The sequence below is a fragment of the Eleutherodactylus coqui genome, chromosome 6, assembly GCF_035609145.1.
Source record: "Eleutherodactylus coqui strain aEleCoq1 chromosome 6, aEleCoq1.hap1, whole genome shotgun sequence".
NCBI lineage: Eukaryota > Metazoa > Chordata > Amphibia > Anura > Eleutherodactylidae > Eleutherodactylus > Eleutherodactylus coqui.
The window spans coordinates 144,217,171-144,242,749 of NC_089842.1; the positions used below are offsets into that span (position 1 = coordinate 144,217,171).

At 42.4% G+C, this 25,579-nt stretch overlaps 1 protein-coding gene and 1 long non-coding RNA gene across 3 annotated transcripts in view; one reads left to right on the forward strand and one right to left on the reverse strand.

The window, feature by feature from the left end:
• Nucleotides 1–15,750, reverse strand: part of LOC136632720 (myosin-binding protein C, fast-type-like) — a 98,263-nt gene extending 82,513 nt beyond the window's left edge. For both annotated transcript variants that reach the window (XM_066607798.1, XM_066607797.1), the window contains exon 1: nt 15,542–15,750. In XM_066607798.1, coding sequence (XP_066463895.1) covers nt 15,542–15,563 — 22 coding nt within the window. In that variant the 5' untranslated portion in view covers nt 15,564–15,750. The remainder of the gene's footprint in view (nt 1–15,541) is intronic.
• LOC136632721 (uncharacterized) lies at nt 13,064–25,154 on the forward strand. The gene is made up of 3 exons (XR_010793191.1): nt 13,064–13,222; nt 22,763–22,842; nt 24,970–25,154. It is a non-coding gene; the product is annotated as an uncharacterized lncRNA (long non-coding RNA).
• Nucleotides 25,155–25,579: the final 425 nt, after the last annotated feature.

The window sequence follows — 25,579 nt, forward strand, 5'->3', positions numbered from 1 at the left end:
TGTCTGTTTTAAAGGCAGTATGGTGACTGCCAAAGCAATCATCATATAGATCCCATAAGTTATGCCACCATGCTTTAACTGGAGGCTTGAATGCCAAATCTCCTTGGCTATTTGGTAGTAATGTCTCAAGGTATGTCTCACTGCATGATTATGACTATACAAGTTCTGTCTCCAGTTCTGGTTGATAACTCCATTTGGAGTTGTAATTGTGTTACTAGATTGTCATTTAGCTTCAACAGAAATAAAAGTCACTCTGAAACAAGTCAAATATGAAAAACAACAAAAAAGTAGTAAATTCTATATTTTCTGCTTGGTGTTATGTGTGATTATTGCTCTTAAAGATTCCTGGTCAGCAGCACTGACATTAATGAATGTTGAAAGACTACTTTCAGCATAATTAACTACCCACTTTTTATGGTCTTTTATTAGCTGGAGAACCTTTTGAAAACATGCTCTCACTTAGTCCAGCAGATCCATCTGATCGCTGGCAATGAAGGAGAGAAATTTTAAGAGAAGCCGTTAAGTGATAGATCAGCAGATTCAAGATGAAAACAAGCTGAAAACAAAACAGCCTGGCAGGGTCTCAGATTAACACACACTCCAGTATTACTTTCAGACAAGATGTGTACTTCCATCAATCTGCTTCCTCCTGTCACTTCCACCTACCCAGCCTTTATTACGGATTTCGACCTACTGAGAAAACATACTATCCATCCGTATATAAGTTAAAGTAACACATCAATCATCAATATCCGCAATGATCTGTCCAGCATGAACAACTTTATAACCGCAGAACCTTAACAACCTAAAAAATCCAACACTGCACATCAACTTTTCGACAGATGTCTACCTCTGGTTGGCAAATATATACTTTGTATACACACTTTTATGTTGTTCTTGTGTTTCTACTGTCATACTCTACATCTTGTCTTTTGCCCATCCTCCCTCAGCCTATTTAACCGCTTTCCTTCTTTCCCTGCATTTGGCGTTTCCTGTTTCTATATATATTTATATCCTTAATTGGCCCGTTTACTTCTCTCTAAGAGCCTCGTATGGCACAGAGTGTTAATGCCACAGAAATGCAGTCCTAAGCCCTAGCTCACGACCTGAAGGTTGCCGGTTCAATCCCCACTTGGGTCAGGCAGCTGGCTCAGGGTTGACTCAGCCTTCCATCCTTCTGAGGTCGGTAAAATGAGTACCCAGCTTGCTGGAAGGGGGGAGGGGGTGAGAGTAAAAGATGACTGGGGAAGGCAATGGTAAACCACCCCGCAAAAACAGTCTGCCAAGAAAACGTCACTCTAAGAGTTAGTCATGACTTGGTGCTTGCACCCGTAGCCTTTACCTTACCTACTTCTCTCCATAGAGACATACTGTCCAATTTTGATATCCATACCCACTTCTTTGTGTGGTTCTTGTGCCCCTTGAAAACAAGGTTGCAGAATTGTCGCAATTGGTATCTACCTTTCTGTTTTACAATTTTTTAGCACTCTTGTTGCCCTATCCTTTACTTTACTTTAATTACAGTGGAGTCCTGGAGGGTTGCAACCTTGAGAAGTGTACCATGTTCTGCAGATAGGAAGGTGTGCTTCCACTATTTGTTGTAGTGTCTCTGGTTGGCATCTGTAATTCATTTGTGTGACTATGGTCAGCAAAAAATGGTCTAAATTGCCCTTTTTATCCTTCCAAAATCACTAGTATATGGCCAGCCTAAGAAAAAAGATGCCAAGCTGAAAGTAACGATAGTGATAAAAGATTACCTCTTCGAAGATTTCTTGCTCCCACAAAAATTAACAAAGATAAATAAATATACAGAAGAAGGTCTGCTTTTTTCAGGAAACAGCACTACTTTTGCAGATCAGCTCCATTTAAGTGAATAACAGACACAATCCATGGACAGGAATGGTACTGTATTTGGAAAAACAACCCTTTAAAGTGTTACATTTTTTTCAAAGGGGTTGTCCACTTTTTTTTTAGAATGGTCTCCCAACCGTAAGTTGATCTTATATGTGTTGTGCTGCTGAGACCTTTAGTGATCACTTGTAATCCATGGGGGAATGTGCCAGCAAGTGTTCAATTTCACGTACGTGCCACCAAAAGAGAGATAAGCATTACACAGTCATCCTCAAGTCAAAGGTCTGACTATGGAATGTACATATTCTAATTCTTACCAAGCACAAGACACTCTTTGTAGTTGCGCTCCACTATGGATTATAGATAAAGGTCCTGAATGGGAAATCCTTCTAGTAACTCAGAATTTCCCAACAATTTATTTCAAAATAGGTTTTCTCAATCAGGCAATTTTTGAAGTTTTTAAACTGATAAAATACTGATTGCATTAATTTTCCTGTATAACGCCCCTTTCTGCCCCAAATGATACCCTGCCTGCATCTGTCCAGCTAATGACATCACTTACTCTCTCAGTGATCAAGGAGTCTGTTCACTGAACCAATCAGTGGTCACAGACAATAATTCAGATAGGAGAGAACAGCACGGAGAGACTCTACCCATGGAGCAAAAAGTAGTCACAGAATATGACCCCCAGCTCTGGGCTACGTTGGGATGATGCTACTTGAACTAGGGGATGGGATGCAAATAAAGAGAAAATCATAGTGTGTATGAACATCATAAAAAACTGCATGATGCCGAGGCCCGCTGTTCTTGAGGGGCCAAAGGCCTGTGTCACGTGAATATATTTGCGCACTGTTGTGCACGCAGAAAATTTACGTGAGCATTATACAGTGAATAGAACCCATTGAGTTCAATAGGTTTGTCACGTCAGCGTATTTTGAATGTGCATTTCATTCACGCAATAAATATGTAGTATGCTCTATTTTCCTGCACATTTACATACATAAAAAGCACATAGTGAACTAATTAACTTCATTACTCATTTCAATGAATGGGAGCATGGTTGCATGCTTTTTTGCGCATGAAAAAAGTACCGTAAAACACACACATGGAAATACATGGCACAAATGCCTGTGTAAATGTGCTTATCCTCAGGGGCGTAACTAAAGGCTCAGGGGCCCTGATGCAAAACGTGAGCTGCCCCCCCCCTATCTGTTTCTGCACCCGTACCCATACCTAAACCATGCTCCACAGAGACATAACCTGAAGCTTCTGGGCCCCAATGCAAAACCTGTAACAGGGCCCCCAACTATAATGCCTTATTCATAGTATTGAGCTCCCTATATGGAGAGGAGAGGCCTTATGGGCCCCCTAAGGCTCCTGGGCCCGGATGCAACCGCATCCCCTGCACCCTCTATAGTTACGCCCCTGCTTATCCTCATGTGACACCAGCCTAAGACAATGTGGTTTGAATATTTCTACACTTGTAAAATCAAAGGGGGGCAAATAGTGTGCCCACTGTAATCCTGTTACACACTTGGAGATTGATAAGGTCTCATGTCCACGAGCAGATTTAATTTGCGGAATCCACACAGGGCACCCACGCGGAAGATCCGCAGTTGAAGCCGCCTATAGGGAAGCATGGGCATCCGCACTTCAATTTACACATGCAGATTTGTTTTCCAAATTCCGCACGTGTAAAATAAATTGCAGCATGCTCCATTTTAGCACAGATTCCGTGCAGACGGATTCCATTGAAGTCAGTGGAAGTCCTCCGATCCGCGGCCCGCTCACAATGTCAATCCGCGGAAAGCAGTAGTTCAAAAAATAAACTGTATTGCGCATGTGCACTGGCGTGCTGGCACACATCCGCAGTACAGGTACGCAGAGCCCTCGGGCAGGGTGGGATTCCACTGCAGGCTCCCACATGTGGAATCTGACCCGCCCGTGGACATGACGACTAAAGGTAGTTTTTGTGATGGAATTAGGTCAGGTACACTTAATAGCCTGCTATTATCATCTGGATTAGACCGTCGTAGTGACCACTAAGTCCAATAAATATGACCCAGTCCTGAAATAATAACGTCCTGGTCACTAGAGTAGTAAATAAGCATTTTTCACCTCCATTTTTAACGCAGAATCATCAAGCTTCTGATCATCAAAAAGTACTGATGATTTCAATATTGTTGAATATTCATTAGTAATCTGATATAATCTAGATCACTGTACGAGTATCCCGGCCACGTCCCTATAAAATCATGCGAATGCAGCCTTGTAACCTCACGCTAACAAGAAGCAACAAGCAAATTCCACGTTTTATTATAGAGACATGTCCGTAATTAACATCAGTGGGCCCTTGAACTGGGATATCTCAGTCTTATTTATAGACTTAGATTATAAACCTTGGCCATCATGGCCAGCCTGATGAGGAAGATATTCGTATAAAGACGTCTTGGGCATAAAGCCTCATAATACATGCTTCTCAAATTCATCTTAGTGCTGAGCCAGCAGATGAGGAGATATATTAACTTCCGTCGCTTCCCACAACACACCCACTGTTTACCTCACACCGTTCATATAATGTAAGAAAACTCTGAAGCACTTGGATTCCAGGCATTTCCCATACAGTATTACTGTAGTACATGCGTTTCTTTGTGAGTCCTCTATTGGCACCCTAATTCTTCTATTTGAGATATTCAAGACTTGAGACAGCTGTTGACATCTTTGTGTGTATAGTATATATTGGTACAAGAACGCTGGACAAGGCTCTGCTGGATGGAGATCTTAAAGGGGTTATACCAGTAGCAGCCAATGGGGTACACCGGAGTCGGAGCGGAAGCACTGCTCCGACCCCTGTATAGCGGGCAGGCTGAGTGTAAAGAAGTCTCTCGGCTTCTTCCATACTTCTCCACACACCCGCCGATCTCACAGACTCTCTGCCAGACTTCTCTCCTTTTCTGACTGACTTCACTCACTAGACTCCCTTAATAGACTCCCTTAATGGAGTCCCTTACCAGACTGCCTTAGTGGACTCCCTTATTCAACTGACTTATTCAACTCCCGTATTGGACTAACTTCAATTGCACTCTTGCAAACACATATACATAGCATGATTACATGATCACAAATGATACACACAAAACGATACATTTACCAGACAGGACTAGACCTACCAGACATTAACCCTCTCAGTCCCGCAACCATCCAATACACATAAATTAAATGCATGCCACAGACAAGACGTTGATGGAGGAGCCCTACTAACTCTGGGCCACTACACAAGCGCAGTTCTCATTGAAATCAATGGAAGCTGCACTTGTAATTGCAGGCTAGGGTCCCATTGATTTCAATGAGAGGTGTGCTTGCAATTATGAGCGCTGGCCGCTACAGAAGGGTCAGAACAGCACTTACACTATAACCCAGTCGCATCCTGGTGGCCGCTGCCTGGATAATCCCTTTAAGTAATGTAGATAAAGCGATGTAACCATCTCTGGAAATACACATGTGCTGAATGGTTTCTATTTACTCAAATTGCAGCCCATTTCTGGTGTGATTCTTAGACTAGAAACACGAGCGGAGAATCATCGCAGTCAGCCTATCTATTAGATAGGGCTGACCAGCGGAAATTCGGCAGCAGCTCCCGTGGCAGAGCTTCGACGAGGGATACCGCATCGCCCTTAGACAGCCAGCCTTAACTGCAGCTGTACAAATATGCATGCATTAAGTAGCAGCTGTAGGTGACCCCTATAACATTGTAGGACCCTTTTCCACAATGCCACTATAGCAAAACCATGCCCAGCCTCTATGGCAAATATAATGTCTGAACTCCGGTAGTTAAAGGGTTGATCTGAGTAAAATTTGTTAGATTATATTCATATTTCTCTTCTTCTTTTATATTATGAAACAAAAGAAAGAAAATAAAATGGTTGTTGGATCTGTCAAAAGCCCAGATCCCAGCAGCACCTGATGGAACCCATTGACTATAACGGGTTCTGTTTGGTTCCATCCAGGGATTACATCATTGTACTGGAAAAATAATGCAGCCTGATGAGCTATTTTTTCCGACATCTATGACAGAACGCCTGTGCAGAACAAGCAGAAATAAGTGTAAACGGAGCCTAAAATGTACCCAAACTACGGGATGTAATCGGAACCTTATTTTAACATAGCAAAGCAGACGAGAATCTTTGACAAATATCCTACCATTTTATTCACTATTAATTAAAAACCCCACAATATCTGCACCACTAATTATGGACTTATACTCAAGTGTAGTGTCATTTGGGGATATCTACTTTGTAAGGTACCAAGCTTAGGACAACTGCAGGTTTAATGAAAATTGAGGCTACTCAAAGGATACAAAGTTTACTCATAAGATAATATTACATCATAAATGGTCAAGTAGGTGATTGACTATAAGTAACAAAACACAGAATATAACCCAATAACATTACCAATCTATCTACCTCATAACTATCTCATATCTATCTAATATCTATCTATCTATTCATATCACATATCTTTCTATCTATCTATCTAATATCTATCTATCTAATATCTATCTCATATCTATCTAATATCTATCTATCTCATATCTATCTATCCATCTATCTATCTCATATCTATCTATCTATCTGACTATCAATTATGTCACAAATGGAGATCATTATAAACCTTCTCTTACATTTACCATGACAAAAAAATTACAGCCTAATTAACCTTTAACTGTCTTTGGGTAATATGCCATGGCGTCTGTAAAAGCTATAAGCACAGAAGGTCACGTCTGCACCTCGGAACATCCATGTAGTAGTCACACAGCTGCTTGCCATCTGGGAACACATCTTTTAACACCAGCCTACTAAAACAGCACATGATGTGTAGCTACTAACCTTCTACACTTTCTAAGGACAAGTAGAAGAGAAATTCAACTATGATGATCAATTCTGTATATATATATATATACTTTTTGTAATCTATTAACTTTGACCCGCTCTCCCTCCTTTTCACTACTTCTACAGTATTTTCATATCATAGTTAACCTGTCCTTATAACATAAAGCAGGGGTGTATAGTCTGTAAGTAGGGGGCTATTTGCAGCCCCTGCTGAAATTCTGTACAGCCCCCAACCATCTGGACACAGAAATACTTTTGAAAGTAACCCGACTTTACAACCAGCCTACAAAATAAGTAAAGCACATTTAATAAATTGCGCCCATGGGAGATAAAATTTAATATTCAGCTGCGATTACCACCTAGGAATTTCAACTCTTCCATGTATAAGTGATATTTGATATGTTGCCATACAGTTAGGCTAATATATTACAGTTGTGCTACTATAATGATTACCTCCATAATGTGCAGAGATCCATTAGCATTCTGTATAAAGGGCACTTGGCTATATTATGACATAGCACATTTACTTGGAGTGTGATATGACATTCGACACGTCTTCTATCACAGCAAAAAAATAATAACTTAATTTCGTGACATTCAAACGGGTTGAATAGGATTAGAAAGATGGGCCTTCTCCAAAAACTGTCTGATATTGTAGCTTAGCCCATTCAGTTCAAGGCAGCTAAGTTATAATACAAAGACATAGGCTATGGGTATGAGCTGCGTCACTTATTAATACAGAAAAAAGCAATTTCTTCTTTCTTATGTCATGCAACATTTTAAGCTACTGACCTATACAAACTGGTGCACTTCGGAGACCATTGCAATAAACAGCGCCCATCAACAGATTTCTCAGGATGTGTGCAGATTTTCTCCATTCAGGTTAAGCAATACATTTTAAAGGGGTGGTACAAGAATGGCATAAAAGGTCTGCCGTCCATGCAAACTATGATAACCCATCCTAGGATGGAAGAATGCCTGTTCAGACCTAAGGGGGAGTGGGCGGGGCTTCTGGAGAGGGCCACATCCTTATGCTACACTGTTCTGGTTACTCCACCTGAAGCACTGCCCCAATTTTTTTGAGCAATAATCGTTCCATGTACAAGGGCCCTTAAGCAAGGTTATTTCTACGGTAAGTATTATTGGGTGCATATCAACCAGTCCAGAACTTAAAGGTGTATTCCCACCACAGTAAGTCATCCCCTACCTACAGTATAAGATCAGGACTGCACAACTTAGCAGTAGGTAGGGGCCAAAATTAAAATCGGCAAACCTCTTGGGGCCACAGATAGGTTTTTAGTGGCTCAATTTGTAGCTATAGTCATGTCAGAGTCCTCTGCAGGGGCGCTTGTGGCCCACGGGTCCTATGTTGTGCAGGCCTGCTATAGGGGATAAGCTGCTCATCAGCAGAGGTCCGACTGCTGGGATACCCAAGAATTTCAAGATGGAAGCCCCAGTGCATCCCTAAGTATGAGCAGCAAAAGATGAACATGCTTGCCTTTTTAACCTATGAGTCCCAAATTTCAAAACATTAAAGGGACAAGAATGGCGCTATTTATGGGAAGAAAAGACAACCTTTTTTCAGAAACTGAACAGCAACTTCAAAGAAAATGCATTAATTCACAGTCCTTTCATTCAGAAAGTCATCACAACTAGAAGGATTTAGTCAATTGCAAAAGTATAGGTATATCCAAATTGTTTTTCCTACCATATTACCTAAAGTATAGCACTACCTACACCAGGGGTCCCCAACTCCAGTCCTCAGGGACCACCAACAGGTCATGTTTTTAGGATATCCTATGGTAAGAACACCTGTGGCAATGTCTGAGGCACCAACAATAATTACATCACCTGTGCAACACTGAGGAAATCCTAAAAACATGACCTGTTGGGGGCTCCGAGGACTGGAGTTGGGGAACACTGTTCTACACAATCCAGGTTAAGTGATAGACTGAGCTGGGGACAGGGAACATTTATCTTGTATAAGTTATTCCATTCCGTATAATTGTACACTACAGGATATGATAGTTCTGTCTTCAGCTAGTTAGCCCAGAGAGAAGTGATAGTCTGCAAGATATATAACTACTATTACTTACATGGTAGTTTATGTCCGTCTCGGCTGCTAAAGGCTGTGTAACAGATCTGTAATTCATTATTAGAACATGTTCTCACTGTGCATGCTTAATGAGCCATTGGCATTCAATAACTTGGAAATGTTAAGACCATTAACACATATCAATAACCCTATTGAACATAAATAGTATGCCTGGCAGATAACTAATGATCTGCTACATTGTAGCCTATTAAAGTCTAACTCAAGCCTTAAACCTCACGTGTGATTTCACTTAAACCCAACATCCATTCCCCCGCACACACACAGGTTATTATGTTGACAGTGTTTCAGCAAGCTAAGATATAGGGAGTTGTTTGATGGATCTTCACCCTGTAGGGCTGTTTTAGCTATTACGGTGTCGGCCTGTGACATGGAAGGAGCACTGTGGTTGCCAAAAATGTCCCTGGTTTAACAGGGTCAGTGAGTTAAAACTACATTTATTTAAAGGGGTTGTCTCATGAAGACCTCCTCTACTCAAAATACAGCCACCAAGTTATTAGGTGATTGATGCAAGTCCTGCTCCAGGAACTCTTGGTCATCAGGTGTTATTGCCTGGGAAGAGTCTATCCGACTATGCATTTTCTCTACAGGATTCACATCTGCCTTGAAATGAATGGCCAACCATATACCATGGACAGGCTAGAACCAGTCTGTCTTATGAGGAGAGAGGGTTCCCAAGCAGGAAACCCCTGCGTGATGTCTAAATGCTCAATTAGGGCCTATGGAAAGGGGTTGTCTTAATGACATAATCCCTTTAACTCTACAGAGCAGTATTTTTAGTAAAGTTAAAAAGTCACTAGTGACAATAGACACATATAATGTAGATCTACAGTGTGAACACCACACCAAAAATCTCCCCATATCTTTGCCTGTGGTTGGGACTTCTGAAAGTGTTATATGGTGGATTACTTGGGGAACATGTCCGAATTTTTAGGACTTAAATGGACTTTAACCCTTTCCAATCCAATTAGTATCCTGGTTTTCCTAGGGGGCTTACTCTTTTTCTGCCGTTATACAACGGCGCTATATGCTGGCTAAAGCCAGTACTGCATGAGGTGACACGTTGGATAGGCTCCGACAGCAGAGAGGCTGGCAATATACAGTAAGAGAACCCAGACGAACGTCTTCCAACATCGGAGCGGTACAGCCTTAAATCACAATGTCTTTAGACGTCAGACAGTAGATTGGAAAGGGTTAAATGTATGATATTGCTAGTAGACTAATCCATAAACCATGTCAATACATAAAAGTAAGTATTTAATGTACATACAGAACTTATATTTGTATATTATAGTTTATGAACAAGGAACTGTAGTCAGGGTCAATGCTTTCTTAACCATAAATTTCAAGATTTCATCAAGGTTAAATGTTTAATGGAAGCATATAAAAGAGCTAAAACTGAGGATCGTTCATGGTTACTTATGACCAGGAGTAACCCAGCACAATTAAAATAAGTGATCCGTTATAAAGGAACCTACATCGACTATACTCATCAGGTCGTATAGCTCATGAAGACATATTGGCCAATTTTAACCTCAGATTCGAATCTAGAAGGGGCTATTCCCCACTACCCAAGCATTACATTCAGAAGAGGTCAGAATTTATGTGATCATCTAGTGCGTAGCCTGTTTTTCAGTCCTTTTGCCCTACATAGACAACTACCCCAGTTCAAATGTACTGGCTCTCATCCCTGTGGGAGATGCTCTTTCTGTCCACTCTACATTTGTCAATTTAGTGGACAGCAAAATTTATGAAATAACATGTGGCAGGCAGCACAGTCGTTATATATGGAGTAAGATGCCCCTGCCCTAACATATATATTTGTTAAATGTTCAGGAGCTTAGGAGGTGCATTTCCAAACACTTGAGCTCTATATGAACAAAAATGGACACCCCCCATTGCAAGGCATGTTGATGGATGTTATGGAGGCAATTAGTACTCAACTAATATTCTGTAGAATTTGTCCTAGGAAATGTATGAAATTCTGACAAGATACAAAAAAGCAGAAGTAATTTTGATCTATAGAATCATGAAGTCATGCATCTTGGTTACATGCAATGTCCTTTAATCAGTTTTGGGATTTTGCCTAAGTGATTGAACGAACCGTTATTATGTAGGGTTGTACAAGATGTAGGTTGTACGTGATGTGCAATTTTACAGTATGTTACCTTGAAATTCCAGTGTCTTGAGCATCCCAAGATCACCCTATATATCTAGTTAAAGTTATCAGTTAGTGTCCTGGCTTTATGAGAGCTTCCATTACAGATTGTCAATGGCTAACTGACATTGTTAATGTCAATCACCAATGTACTGAGTCAAGTATGTAGAGAACCGTATTCACGTCCTTGCAGGAGAATGTGTCTCTTCTTAGTGCCATAATTATTGTAACCGAAGAGCCCTCAGATATGTTCGAGGACAATTGTCATTCCAAAGTGGGTAATTGATCTGCTCATGTGATGGAAAGAATATTTTCTAATGTTGATGCTATGAGATCATATCATTAACAATAACACTCTACGGTACTTTTTCTTTCATCATGCTGTTATCTGCAGTGTAACATCCTATTTATAATTGCAATATACATGTCTCTCCTTTTCTATATTATATTTTTGGGTAGGAAATTCCAGTTGTGCAAGATGTTTTTCCTTTGAGTTATATGAAGCACATTTCACTGCAACAGTAGGGTCATCCAAACCAAAAAGTACAATTATTGGCTCAACTTCTGAGGGAACATTGGATATTAAGAGAGTCCAACCTATCGAATTTGAAAGAGGGGTTTAGAATTAAAAACAGAGACCTAAGGTCAAGACAATCATAGATTTTATTTCTGAATGAAGACTACCGAGCCACTTTAGGGTGAAAGGAAATTGGTGGAGCTACTCCATGGATGATGCGTACAGTTCGTTGATGAATAGTGGTACAAGTGTACATAGGAGGTGCTACTGGCCAGATGTGTACCTGTACAAGACAGGACAAGAAGTACACAATGGTAGTGAAAGAAAAATGACTCAAGGCACAACATCTGCAAAAAATGGGGATGATGGTAAGATATGAAGACCAGCAGGCCCAACGCATTTCAAGCAAAAGCCTCTTCTTCAGTAATTGCTGGGGCATAACATCCTGGATGTCTATGGTGAGTTTTTAGGTTCCTTGAAACGCGTTTGTTCTGCTGGTTTAACTCCTCATATAATAAAATCTTCATATCTTACTATCATCCCCATTTTTTTGAGTCATTGCGCTTTGAACCATTTTTTTTCACTCCCACTGTAAAGAGGTTGTCCAGAATTAGAGAAACATGCCTACTGTCTTCCAAAAACAATTTCACACCTGTCTACAGGTTGTTTGAAATATGGCAGCTTAACCCCATCTGCTTCAATGAACCTGAGATGCTGTAGAAAGCCTCAACCTACGGACAGGTGTGGTGCTGTTTTTGAAAAAAGCAACCATGTTTTTCTAACCCTAGACAATGTAACACAAGTGTGGTAGCCAAGCAATGGGGTGAGGTTGTGATCCCCATGAGCGTTAGCTGACAATAGTAGTCACTAATTGTTACCCAAGAAAAAGAAGACAGAAATGGCACACAGACACAGTTTCAAGAACAGTTTTTTTGTTGTGTTTTAGCAATGCTTGAACAGTACTATTTTCCATTCAGATGTTACCTTAAAACTTATAGTAAAGTATAAAATGTATGACATGCAACACCTTTGGTTGGTGTTTTTTTTCTTTTCTGGCATTCTGAGGGTCAGTGACATTTTTTCAAAACGCACATGTGCTTTTTCATGCAATTTGACTGGGTGGAGGAGTCCAGTCTGTGCATTAGAGCTCAACAACGCAGCCTACTTTTTGTCGAGAGGTATGCCAGGCAGGTGTATGTCTAATTATACAGTAGAGATGAGCGAGCGTACTCGCTGAGGCAAACTACTCGAGCGAGTAGTGCCTTATGCGAGTACCTGCCCGCTCATCTCAAAAGATTCGGGTGCCGGCGGGGGAGAGTGGGGAGTTGCGGGAGTGAGCAGGGGGTAAAGGGGGGGAGAGAGTGAGAGAGAGATCTTCCCTCCCGTTCCTCCCCGCCTCCCTCCACCGCTCCCCCCCCCTCCCGCACCCGAATCTTTTGAGACGGGCGGGCAGGTACTGGCATAAGGCACTACTCGCTCGAGTAGTTTGCCTTAGCGAGTACGTTCGCTCATCTCTACAGACAATAATTAAGCGAGTGCCTAGACATAGCAATTTAAAAATAAAAATTGCATACCAAATTCTCGTACTCATTCTCCAGCACTGAGGATAGATAGGCAGCCACCATCCTCTGCACAGTGAATGGATGAAAATGATGGAGATGAATTGTGTCATTTGCACGTCTGCAGAAGAGAAGGTGAGCAAGCTGAATATGCACAAGATAGGTGACTACTTAGGGAGTTGCTGAGACATGTGCCCTATAGAAGGTGCTGCATGCTGGAGGGGCATCCATAAGCTCTCTAATTTGGCCAATGCTTTGACGTACAAAAAAGGGGGATTATCAAATGAAAAAAGTTGCAAATTTTGGTGTAAACCCTTAATTGTGCAAAAATTTGTGTCTTTACTTTTATGCCACTTTTGGAAAAAAGTAGTTGGGGCTTGTTGGAGGGGACATAGTTGTTCCAACCTGACAGATTTATGTATAATTTACATAAAAATGGTCAGAAATTATGCAAAGTATTCATTCTAACTCATTCTTACCATCAATATCTGTATAAGCGCATTAGCAGACTGATATGCACATTATGCGCCAGCTGGGATTATAGTTAGTCCAATACTTAAGCAGCAGTATTATTGGGCTCTCTTTCGAATTAGGTTTTTTTCCCTCAATGACTGTATACTGGATAATGTGGCTGCATATAACAGACCATGTGCGCTGCTTAGTGCTGTGTTACATTTAAAAAAAGACAGTTTGTTTGATCATGTTAGAACTTGGAGACCAGTTCTGGAAAAATATCACATCAGACCAAAATACCAAAGGCGGCACTGGCTTTATGAACGGTTTCAGTTTCAGGTTCTTAGCACCCATCAATCATGTACAGATATTAATACTCTATGAATGTTTGATGGAAGATTACATACTGAAAGCAACTATCTTTACTATCCCATCACTAAATACAGATCTGCTATCTGCAGACAAAATGCTACCTATTCCATCATTTTTTTGTAGTTTGGAAGTTGGTGAGTTGATCACAGTTCCAAAAAGTAAAAAAAAAATTAGAAGTAGAGTATAATTAACAGATGTCCCCAATTTAAGTTTTTACGTTGTTGTAAAATATGTATTCCACGTATGTAATTTATATTGGGAATTCCCAGAATCCACTAAATCAGCTACAAATTAATTATATCAAATGTAATAAAATGGATTTACATTGCATGTGCATTCAAGAAGAACACTTAGTGCTGTTTTTATTAGATTTTATTCAAGTTTTAACCTTTTTATTCTTAATAGAATAATTGATTTGCTACGTCTGCAGTTCACAGTAGAGATTTTTATTCACTATTGAAAAAAATGCTGATGCGATATACACTATAGTACAATAGGAGTAGGCACGTTCTTACATATATGGTAAACTCATAATATATGGGTTTATACCTTTAATAAGTGGCCTTTAACTTTGGATACATGGCTTAAAGTTGTCCTGAGCACTAAATATCCTCTATATATATAATATTATATACATTTGTTAAGATGTATGAATAAATTACATTCCATAAACTATGCCAAATGTATCAAAATGCCATGTGACATAATAAATTTGGGGTAAATGTGGTCAGATAGATGTTGTCTGGTGCGTGTCATCTTTTTGGCACACCATGTATCAGAAGCTTGCACTGGTAAATATTGTATATGGTATATTTTACAAAATGAGAATCTATATAGAGCTTTACTATAAAAAATGGTCTATATAGAGCTCTAGTATAAATAAAGGAAACCAATGAATCCCGATTATATGTTATGTATATGAAATCTATACAGTCCTTCACTTCTTCATATATAAATGAGTCAAGTCCGTTTTTAAGACCTTGCACCTAATGATAGAGTACCAATTCCTTTGCTTCTGTTTACATGTCTACAAGGCGATATTTAAGCAAAGTCAGTTATTTCCCGTTGTATAACAATTTTATTTAATGCTGTGATGATAAAAACGAGGTGGAAGCTGATGAAGAAATCGCCTGTGACTGCAGGATGAAAAATAACCCATGAACTATGAATATGGTAAACCAACTACAGCATCTGTGACTTTAATATTAATAATAAAACACACGTATTAACAAAATGAGCTGCTGTGCTGCCTTATTTCATTATAGCACTTTTTTTTGTAAATAAGTTACATTTTTTTTGTTTTTCTGCAAAACAATTCCTTGCCACCTGACTCATTTTGGAAAAACGGCCCTCATATATATTATATTAACAGAAACTATAATCTAAGGTGTAATCAGCAACCTAATTTATAATACTAATCCAAAAATAATCTGCTACATCCAGGTTTGTTGGAGCAAACCCGCACTATAGCTAACCCTAACTACTAACTAGATGTTGCATTTTGCAGTAAATCAAGATGTTAGGTTGCTCTCTGCGGGCAGATATTTATTTACAGCATCCTGAAATATTCTATTCCTTCTTCAGCTCTCTCCAGTCAGACATCAGTGCATGCAGATGAGAGTGTCCTACCAGGTTTTGCTGGTTCAGGCATGGTTAGTTCACAGTTGTCTTGGGTCCAGAGACAAACTCCCTCTCGAGGCTTCTCCTTGTCTCTTTAAAGTGAGTGCTTGCTCTCCCCAGAGACCTTGATAAATGTCACCTGACCCCTGTAACTACTTGCCAAATTCCTAAGTCGTTCCATAAACTACCCTAAAACTTGATTGGATAGTAGGGAATTATATCCAAGCCATAATAGTATCAAGCAACAGGAGAGACAGGACCAGACCCTGTTCATGAAAAGTCTCACTATAAGTAAGATAGAAGGATCAGCTGCTGGTACAAGTACACAGGGAGAAGGGGAGTTGTGAGGGGGATGCACAGTGCAGCTATTACTTGCTCATTTATATCTCTGAAACAATCCACACCAGATATATATATATATATATATATATATATATATATATATTTTTTTTTTTTTTTTTTTTTCCTCCCAATAACTAACCCATCAGTCTTATTGATTCTGAATAGTTTTGTATAGGTACAATGAAATAGTCCATAATAAACACTTATCCTTTAGGAAGCTTTAAAGTTTATCTCCAGTTTTGTTTATCCTTTTAGTGTTATCCTTTTCAATATACAGCATTTACATCTCCAGACTTGCCTTACTAGCTTGCTCATTACATGTGGGTAATTATGGAATGATCTTCTTTTTCTGACTGTTGCTTTAGTATATGTTCTGTATAATTATTCTACCCTTGCTGTAATATAAATCGTTCTTCCTGCACCAACTTCCTGGAGAGCTTGTGATAGGCTTATGTTTATGCACAGCAGCCAACTTGAAGAGCCAAGGCTACAAGAGGAGGGAGGGAGCAGTACCCTGAACTAATGATGAGAAAGGAGGTATTTATGAGGTATTAAGGTTATTTATGAACTAGACCCTAATGTCAAAAGATTGCCTCCAAATAGGGTTATCATCTGCTGGAGTATAGTTATCTTTTTGATTTAAACAACCGTTGTTATTATTCCAGAGCCTGGGCCTACTGGGGGATTCTTTGATACTCTAGTTGACTAGTCCAACCCAGGACCAGAAGGAGTGTTCTGGCACCCAGTTGCTTGTTTTTAACAAGAGGGGTAACAGAAGTCCTGAAACAAAAGCTGCTACTATTGTCAAAAGCTGTTAAATCACACAAAATATGACACGTTTTCAAAAGGAATAGTTAAAAAAGGCACTTGTGTAGATGTTGCTGTTTCATACTTGTTATGGTGTCCCTTTCTGTTCTTTTGATTCGCTCTTAGAAAGTCTATGTAATGTTTTGAGTGCTGATAAAAAAAGCCACTTCCAGTGCATTGATTAATTTGCAGCTCTATACAAATAAAATAAGTCTTGTATCGCACCAACTTATTCCGCAGTGCTTTCAAATAATTTATTTATTACCCCCCACCAAGCTGGGTACTCATTTTACCAACCTCGGAAGGGTGTAAGGCCTCAAGCCAGCTATCTGTACAATGGGGGATTGAACTCGCAAACTTTAGGTCTTGAGCGAGAGCATAGGACTGCATTTCTGCTGCCTTAACACTCTGCTGTCAGGACCAGCGGCTCAGGGGCCTCCGTGTCCGCGCCGCCGGCCCTGTCACCCAGTCTGCTGCTGTGCGGCGCAGGGGAACCCCGGTCCTGGTAACTTCTCTCAGCCACCGCATTCTTCCTCGCCACTGCGTGGCTAGGGATGCGGCGGGTGCCGCCTGTGCCGCCTCTTTCTAACCATGATGACCAGGTGGGTGTCATTGGGTTCCGCCTTCCTGCAGGGCTGAGGACGGGCTCCCCAGCGCCTCGGTGAGTCTATTCTGTTGCTGTCAGGCTCCATGCCCCAATCAGCTGCTGGGGCGGAAGCCCTGACAGCATTTAAACGCCTCTGTGTCTTTCTGCTGTGCCAGTGTTAGTTAGGTCTCTGCTGCACTCACGTCTTTTGACCCAGACTTCACCCTCGCCTGACCCTTCTGTACCATGTAACTGTTGCCGACTCGGACTGTCTGACTCTCCTCTGTGTTAGTTTTGTTCCTGTATTGTCTGTATTCGCTCCCATGCCCGCTTCCCTAGTAAGTGCAGGGACCGCCGCTCAGTTGTCACCCTGGGGCACAGCCCAGGGGGCCAAGCAGGTAGGGACAGGGGTTGCGGGTAGTATTAGGGACTGCCCCACTGCCCGGACGCAGTCCCTGACAGTAACACTGGCCGAAAGAAGGTCAGACCCTTGCATCTGACTGGCAACTTTGACTCCATCTATGGAGGCCATGGTGGCCTTAGCTAACCAGGTCCAGGCCCTGACGAACCTGGTTCAGGACCTAACCACCCATCTACAGCTTGAGGAACAGGCGGTGTCTACAGGCTCTGTGCCACCCCCTCCCGTTCTAAGGACTGTGTCGGAACCACAGGCTACGCTTCCTGATTTTTTTTCCAGGGAGAGAAGCCAGTTTTTTGCGTTCAGAGAGGGCTGCAAGCTATTTTTTAACCTTCGACCCCACTCCTCCGGCACTGAGTACCAGAGAGTGGGAATCGTGATTACCTGCCTGAGGGGAGATCTTCAAAATTTGGCCTTCTCATTGCCATCTGACTCTCTCACACGACAATCTCTTAACACCTTCTTTTCTACCCTAGGCCAACTTAATGACAAACACGACTGGGTGGCCTTCGAGGTTTCTAAACTACTAACCAGGATCAGGACTGCCCTGAATCCAAGTGGAATGATGCCGCTCTCAAGGATTTATTCTTGGACGGCCTGCCGGAGGCCCTTAAGGTCCTATTGGTAGGGCAGCCTGAGCCCAAGACCCTGGAGCAAGCCATGTCTCTAGCAATTCAGGCTGATTGCCCCCTAAGGGCCAGACAATCCACTCAGACCAGTTCGGTCTGTCCATCCACCTCCTCGGAAAGCCCGACCGTTTCTCCTCCCTCCGCTGAACCCATGGCAATCATGTCTCCTTAATTATGCGTCCAGTGGAGGTGGATATCTCCACCTGCGAGGGGATTGAGTTACCAGATTACCTCTCTGAGTTTTCTGACGTCTTCTCTAAACAATTATCTGAAAGGGGTTCTGACTAAAAAAATTGTACTCACCTTGCTGGCCAGGACCGATCGCCAGGCATGTCCCTTCCAGCCGGCATCTTTTTCTGTGGCATGTCCGTCAGCCACTTCCGAGATGAACGGACGGGCCGCCCACAGCAAGCACGTCACAAGCAGTGCTTGCTGTGGGCGGCCCGTCCGTCCTGGCTGAACTCCAAGATTCTGTGCGTGCGCAGTGGAGACGCAGCCTGTCCTGACTCCTGTCAGAGGGCACCTCTCCACTGCGCATGCGCGCGATCCCGGAGTGGTGCGGCTCGTGGAGGAAAAAGCAGAAGAATAGCGCCTGCCGGGAGATGACCCCCCCCCCCCCCCTGATGTCTACAACAACAGGAGACAAGGTAAGTATCATGTTTTTATGCTTTAACAGCCATTAAATCGTGGGTTCCCTGTGTCCATTAGGCAGACCAGGGAACAATGGCTGCTAAAGCATAAAAACATTATTCATGTCAGAACCCCTTTAAGTTTTGCCTCCTCATAGGGAATGGGACTGTAAGATTGATTTGATACCTGGTGCCAAACGTCCTAAGGGCCGCATCTACAACGTTACAGTCCCGGAGAGGGAGTCCATGAAGGACTATATCCAGGACAGTTTGGCCAAGGGGCACATCTGACCCTCAGAGTCTCCAGTGGGTGGCGGGTTTTTCTTTGTCGAGAAGAAGGACGGGGATCTCAGACCCTGTATTGACTACAGAGAGCTAAATAAGATAACTGTCAGAAATTAATATGCACTTCCGCTCATTCCTGACCTCCTCAACCAGGTGGCCGGGGGTCAGTGGTTTTCTCAACTTGACCTGAGGGGAGCTTACAATCACATTTATATTTGGGAAGGGGATGAGTGGAAGACGGCATTTAATACGCCGATGGGCCACTTTGAGTACCTTGTAATGCCCTTTGGTTTATGTAACGCACCACTATTTTTCAATGGTACATAAATTCCGTTTTTCAGGACATCATGGGCGTCTTCATCGTAGTATACCTGGACGACATTCTGATTTTCTCCTCCGACTGGGAAAACACCGTGCACATGTTCAGACCATGCTGACTCGCTTAAGGGCAAACAAATTATTCACTAAAATCGAAAAATGTGTTTTCAGTGTTCAGAAGATATCGTTCTTAGGGTATATTATTACACCATCCTGGGAAGGTGAAGGCCGTCATGGAGTGGGCTCAGCCAGTAACCACGAAAGCTCTGCAATACTTCCTTGAGTTCGCAAACTACTATTGCAAGTTCATTAAGAACTTCTCTGTAGTGGCTAAGGCTTTAACGGATGTCACCCGAAAGGGGGTGGATGTGAGTACCTGGTCTTCCGATGCGCTAGTGGCGTTCGCTGCCCTAAAGGCTGCTTTTTCTTTAGCGCTCGCCCTCTTCCAACTAGACCTTTTCTGTCCATTTGTGGTGGAAGTAGATGCCTCTGAGTTTGGAGTGGCAGCGGTACTATCCAAAGGTACCTCCACACTCATGAATCTTAGACCGTGTGCCTATTTTTCTAGAAAGTTCTCATCTACGGAACAGAACTACAATATAGGCAACCGGTAATTACTTGCTATTAAGTGGGATTTTGAAGAGTGCAGGCATTTCTTGGAAGGGGCTCGCCACCAGATCACGGTGCTCACAGACCATAAGAATCTTATTTATTTAGACTTAACTAAGAGGTTGAATGCTCAACAAGCCCGTTGGGCCTTGTTCTTTTCACGCTTTAACTTTCTAGTTACTCTCTGACCCGGCTCGAAAAATGTTAAGGCTGATGCATTGTCGAGGAGTTTCAGTTTCCCAGAACCTACTGAGTCTAAGACTATCCTCTACCCCGGGGTGGTTCTCACGGCAGTCTCCTCTGACCTCTCACCTCTGATTCATGCTGCTCAGCAATCTGCCCCTGAAGCCCTACCGAAAGGCAAACTGTTTGTTCCCTTACCTTTGAGGTTGAAGGTGTTAGAGGAGACACATGCCTTGGTCCTAGCTGGTCACCCCAGTATCCAGGGAACTCAGGAACTACTTTCCAGAATTTATTGATGGCCTCATATGGCTAAGGATGTGCGGGCATTTGTGACTGCTTGTCCGGTTTGCGCCAGGAGGAAGAGTGTCAGGAGATATCCTGAGGGGCCTCTTCTCCTCTTGCCCATTCCATCCAGGCCTTGCTCACATCTGTCCATGGACTTCATAACTGATTTGCCGCCATCACAGGGAAATACGGTCATTTGGGTCATTGTGGATCGGTTCTCTAAAATGTCACACTTCGTTCCTCTGTGCAAGCTACCTAACGCCAAATTATTATCTGAGATGTTTATTAACCCCTTCATGACATGGCCTATTTTGGGCTTAAGGACGCAACAATTTTTGGCGGACTTTCTTCTCCGTTTATCAAAAGCCATAACTTTTTTATTTTTCCGTCGACAAGGCCGTATGAGGGCTTGTTTTTTACGTGGAAAACTGTAGTTTTTATCGGCGTCATTTTTGGGTACATTAACTATATTGTAAACCTTTAATTATTTTTTTTATGATAGCTGGGAGAGAAAACGCATCAATTCTGCCATAGATTTTTTAAATTTTTTTTTACAGCGTTAATCATGCAGCATAAGGGTGCCTACCCACTTGCGATTTTATTTTCCTGTGATGTTTTGCGTTTTTTCTCAAGAGCAATTAGTATAGAATGTGTTCTTGTCCATCTGGGTTTTTTTTTCCGTTTCGTGGGGTTTTTTCACATAGGAACTGTCAGTTGCATATGTCTCCTTATTTTTCTCTTAATGCACCCATGATTGTCAATGGAGGGCTGCAAAAAACGCGCAAAAAACGCCGCGTTTTTCACGCGCGAAAATCGGCAACGCAAGTGGGTAGGCGCCCTAAATGAGACATTCCATTTTTTCTGCGGGTCGGTACGGTTACAATGATACCAAAATTCTTACATTTTTTTTTTTGGTTTTTCCACTTTTGTACAATAAAAACCCTTTTTTTGGAAATCTTTTTTTTTTCTAAATCGCTGCATTCAAAGTCCTGTAACTTTTTTATTTTTGATGTACGGAGCTCTGTGAGGGCTTATTTTTTGCGAGACGAGCTGTAGTTTTTACTGGTACCATTTTGGGGTACATACGGCTTTTTTGATCACTTTTATTGCATTTTTTTTTGCTTTTTTTCCGTGCACAGTCAAAAGCATGTGCATTTTATTGTACACATCGTTACGGACGCGACAATACCAAGTATGTGGGGTTTGGGTTTTTTTTACCTTTTTTATGCTAATCTGAGAAAAAGCATTAAAAAAATGGGATTTTTTTACCCTTTTTTTACATTTTTTTTATTCATTTTTTTAAATCTTTGTTTTTTTACACTGTTTGTGTCCCCCTGGGGGACTTTGACCACTGCCCTGATGATCGCTGTCATAAGGCATGGCCGAGCTACTGCTCTGCCATGCCTTATCACTTATACAGCGATCATAGACATAGGCAATACAGGACACCAGTGTCTGGCATTCTGTTACCATGGCGACAGGCCGGGCTCTCGCAATAACATCGCGCGAGCCGTCCGGAGACACAGAGGGAGCGCACTCCCTCTGTGAACTCTTTCCCTGCCGCGATCTACTTAGATCGCGGCAGGGAAGGGGTTAACAGCGGGGGGCGCATCTCCGATGCCCCCCTGCTGTTGCAGCGAGTCGACGGCTGTGACTGATAGCTGGCTCGCACTGCGGGATAGCGCGGGATCATATGTGATCCCGCGCTATCTCCAGGACGTAAGTTTACGTCCTGTTCCAGGAAGTACCAGCCTGCCAGGACGTAAACTTACGCCCTGCAGCGGGAATGGGTTAAGGAGGTTGTTTAGTTACATGGGTTTCCAGAGGATGTGGTCTCGGATAGAGGAGTACAGTTTGTCGCTCGCTTCTGGTGGGCTTTCTGCAGGAACCTTAATATCGATTTGTCTTTTTCTTTGGCTTTTCATCCTGAGTCTAACGGTCAAACTTAGCAAATTAATCAAGAATTAATTCAATACTTACAGCTTTTAGTTTCAGATTAACAGTACCGGCGGGTTAACTTCTTACCTCTCACTGAATTTGCCATTAATAATCATGTCAATTCATCATCTCATGTCTCGCCATTTTTTTGTTATTATGGGTTCCATCCCCGATTTACTTTCTCTGCTCCCTCGGTTTCAGACACTCCATCTGCGGATGCAGCCATCAACGAACTGTGCACGGTTTGGGCCTAGGTTCATAAGAACCTTCAGAGTTCCCAGGTAAGACTTCCTGATCAGGCTAATAAGAAGTGCACTATTTCTGCACCCTTCGTAGTTGGGGAGCAGGTGTTACTGGCTTCGAAAAACTTGAAACTGAAGGTTCCTTCCTTAAAGCTGGCTACCCGGTTTGTCGGTCCATTTACCATCTCTCAGGTTGTTAATTCTGTGGCTTACAGATTGTCCCTTCCTCGATCATGGAAGATTCATGATGTCTTTCACAAGGGTTTGCTGAAGAAATAAGTAACCCTAGTTCTGCACGCCCAGAACCCGCCCTCTCCTACACTAGTACAGGGGAAACTGGAGTACGAGGTAGAAAGGTTGATTGATGCCCGTCGAGTTAGAGGCGCATTGCAATGCTTGGTGCACTGGAAGGGTTTTGGCCCAGAGGACCAAACGTGGATTCCTACTAGGGATGTGTATGCGCCACGTTTGGTACAACTGTTCCACATGGCCTTCCCCTTCAAGCCTGCTCTGAGCCATGGAGGTCCGGTGTTCCCCCATAGAAAGGGGGGTACTGTCAGGACCAGCAGCTCATAGGGCCTCTGTGTCCATGCCGCCACTCCTGTCACCCAGGCTGCTGCTGTGCGGCGCAGGGAAACCCCGATCCTGGTAACTTCCCCCGGCCGACACGTTGCTAGGAACATGGCGGGTGCCACCCTGCACCGCGTCCTTGTCACCATGATGACCAGGTGTGCGTCCCTGGTCTCCGCCTGTCCTTCAGGCCTGGGGCGAGCTGCGTGCGCCTCAGTGAGTTTATTCTGTTGCTGTCAGGCTCCATGCCCTAATCAGCTGCTGGGGCGGGAGCCCTGACAGCATTTAAATGCCTTTTTGTCTTTCTGCTGTGCCAGTGTTAGTTAGGTCTCTGCTGCACTCACATCTTTTGGAATTGCCTGCCTTCCTGTTTTGACTATTTGTTTGACCCAGACTTTGACTTCGCCTGACCCTTCTGTACCACGTACCCTCCTGTTGCCAACTCGGACTGTCTGACTCTCCTCTGTGTTCGTTTTGTTCCTGTGTTCTCTGTATTCGGTCCTGTGCCCGCTTCCCTAGTAAGTGAAGGGACCGCCGCCCAGTTGTTACCCTGGGGCTTAGCCCAAGGGGGCAAGCAGGTAGGGACAGGAGTTGCAGGTAGTATTAGGGACTGCCCCCTGCCCGGACCCAGTACCTGACATCCGTATCACAAGAGGCTCTAACAATAGTAGAAACCACTGCATTGCCTATGTACAAAAAGATCCAGGACTGAGCTACTGAGCATGTGTGACCACCACTGGATACGTTTGTTAGACTTTCTGAGATGGAATCAAAAGAACACCAGGGGAGTGTTTTCCATGATTCAACAGGTTAAATTCATATTTATTCATGGTACAACCTCTTTAAATATATATCCTTTATATAACAGTTTCAGCTATATTACTCATCTGAGATCTTTGTTCTTCACTTCTCACAGTGGACAAATATTTTTAGCTTGGATGTTTGCACTGTATTCAGAGATGAATCACGTAGCATTAGCATTCCTAGACGGTACTTATTACTTTATCTGCGTAGTACAGCCACTTGCTAATTTAGATCTGTCTCTGCTCTCTAGTGCAGACTTATTACAGTTCTTATTTGTTTAGAAACAGCAGTAAGTTAATATCTCCACTCTGATAAAACATATTACTATTTATTGGCCTAATTACTTATACGATTTGCCAAGAAGAAATTGATCTTGGGTCTATGACAGACAATATCAAATTACATTACTTCGGCTTGGCTCTCGCATACGTATAGCAGTGTTGTACCACAAAGGTCACAGTTGTTACTAATGTCTTGTGCCAGTGTGGAAGATGCCAGCAAGGTTTTGAAGGCAATTTCTGTGTTATTACAAATTATTTTAATTTTAGAAAAGCATCTACAAGTAGAAAATTGTCATCCTAAATTGTACATATCATGAATAGTCAGGTAGCTAATTAGTGGATGGCAGGTATGTGTCACTGAGGCTTCTTGTCTCAGTGATATAGGTTCTGCAGAAGTTCCACGGTCAGTGGCTTTATCACTGGGTTGTTTTTTTTTAACTGAAGTTTGACTCTGGAATTTAGGAGTGATAAAGAACTCAGACATGGAGATCATTCTCATATTCCATTCCAGGTGTTTCTTACCTAAACCAAGAGCCCCAGGTGTGAAAATAGACTAAGAGCAGGAGAGTGTGTGTTTCTCTAAGATGCAAGATCAGTGAGAGTCATAACCCTGAACAGAACCCTGTGATGTGGAAGCTGGGCTGAGCTAAACCTGGAAAGCTGAGTTTCTTATGTTAAAGTCTAAACTGAAGGATATTTAAGTTCTGATTTTTGGTGCTAAAGCAAGTCTATTCATGTGTATTTTCATGAACAATAAACTCTGGACAAATAAACTTTTACTTCTACTGATGTGTGCTTGTTTGCTTGCCTAACAGACTGTATGGAGGGCTCCATTTACATTAAGGTGGAGGATGCGGGCAGTACATTTTTGGAGGCTACTACATGAAGAACTGCAAACTTCAAACTAGAGAGTGTCCTGATTGAAAGCAGCAAAAAGAAATGTTGTAATGGAGTAGCTGATTAAACAGCTGGTGCAGTCCAATTTGCAATAGCAGAGGATGCATGAAGAGACTAACTGTCTTACAACTAAGCAAATTACTTCACTTACTAAAGCAGTGACTGTGCAGCGAGTTGTGTCTGTAGCTGAGCAAAGATCTGGTACTAATGTGAGAACAACAGTG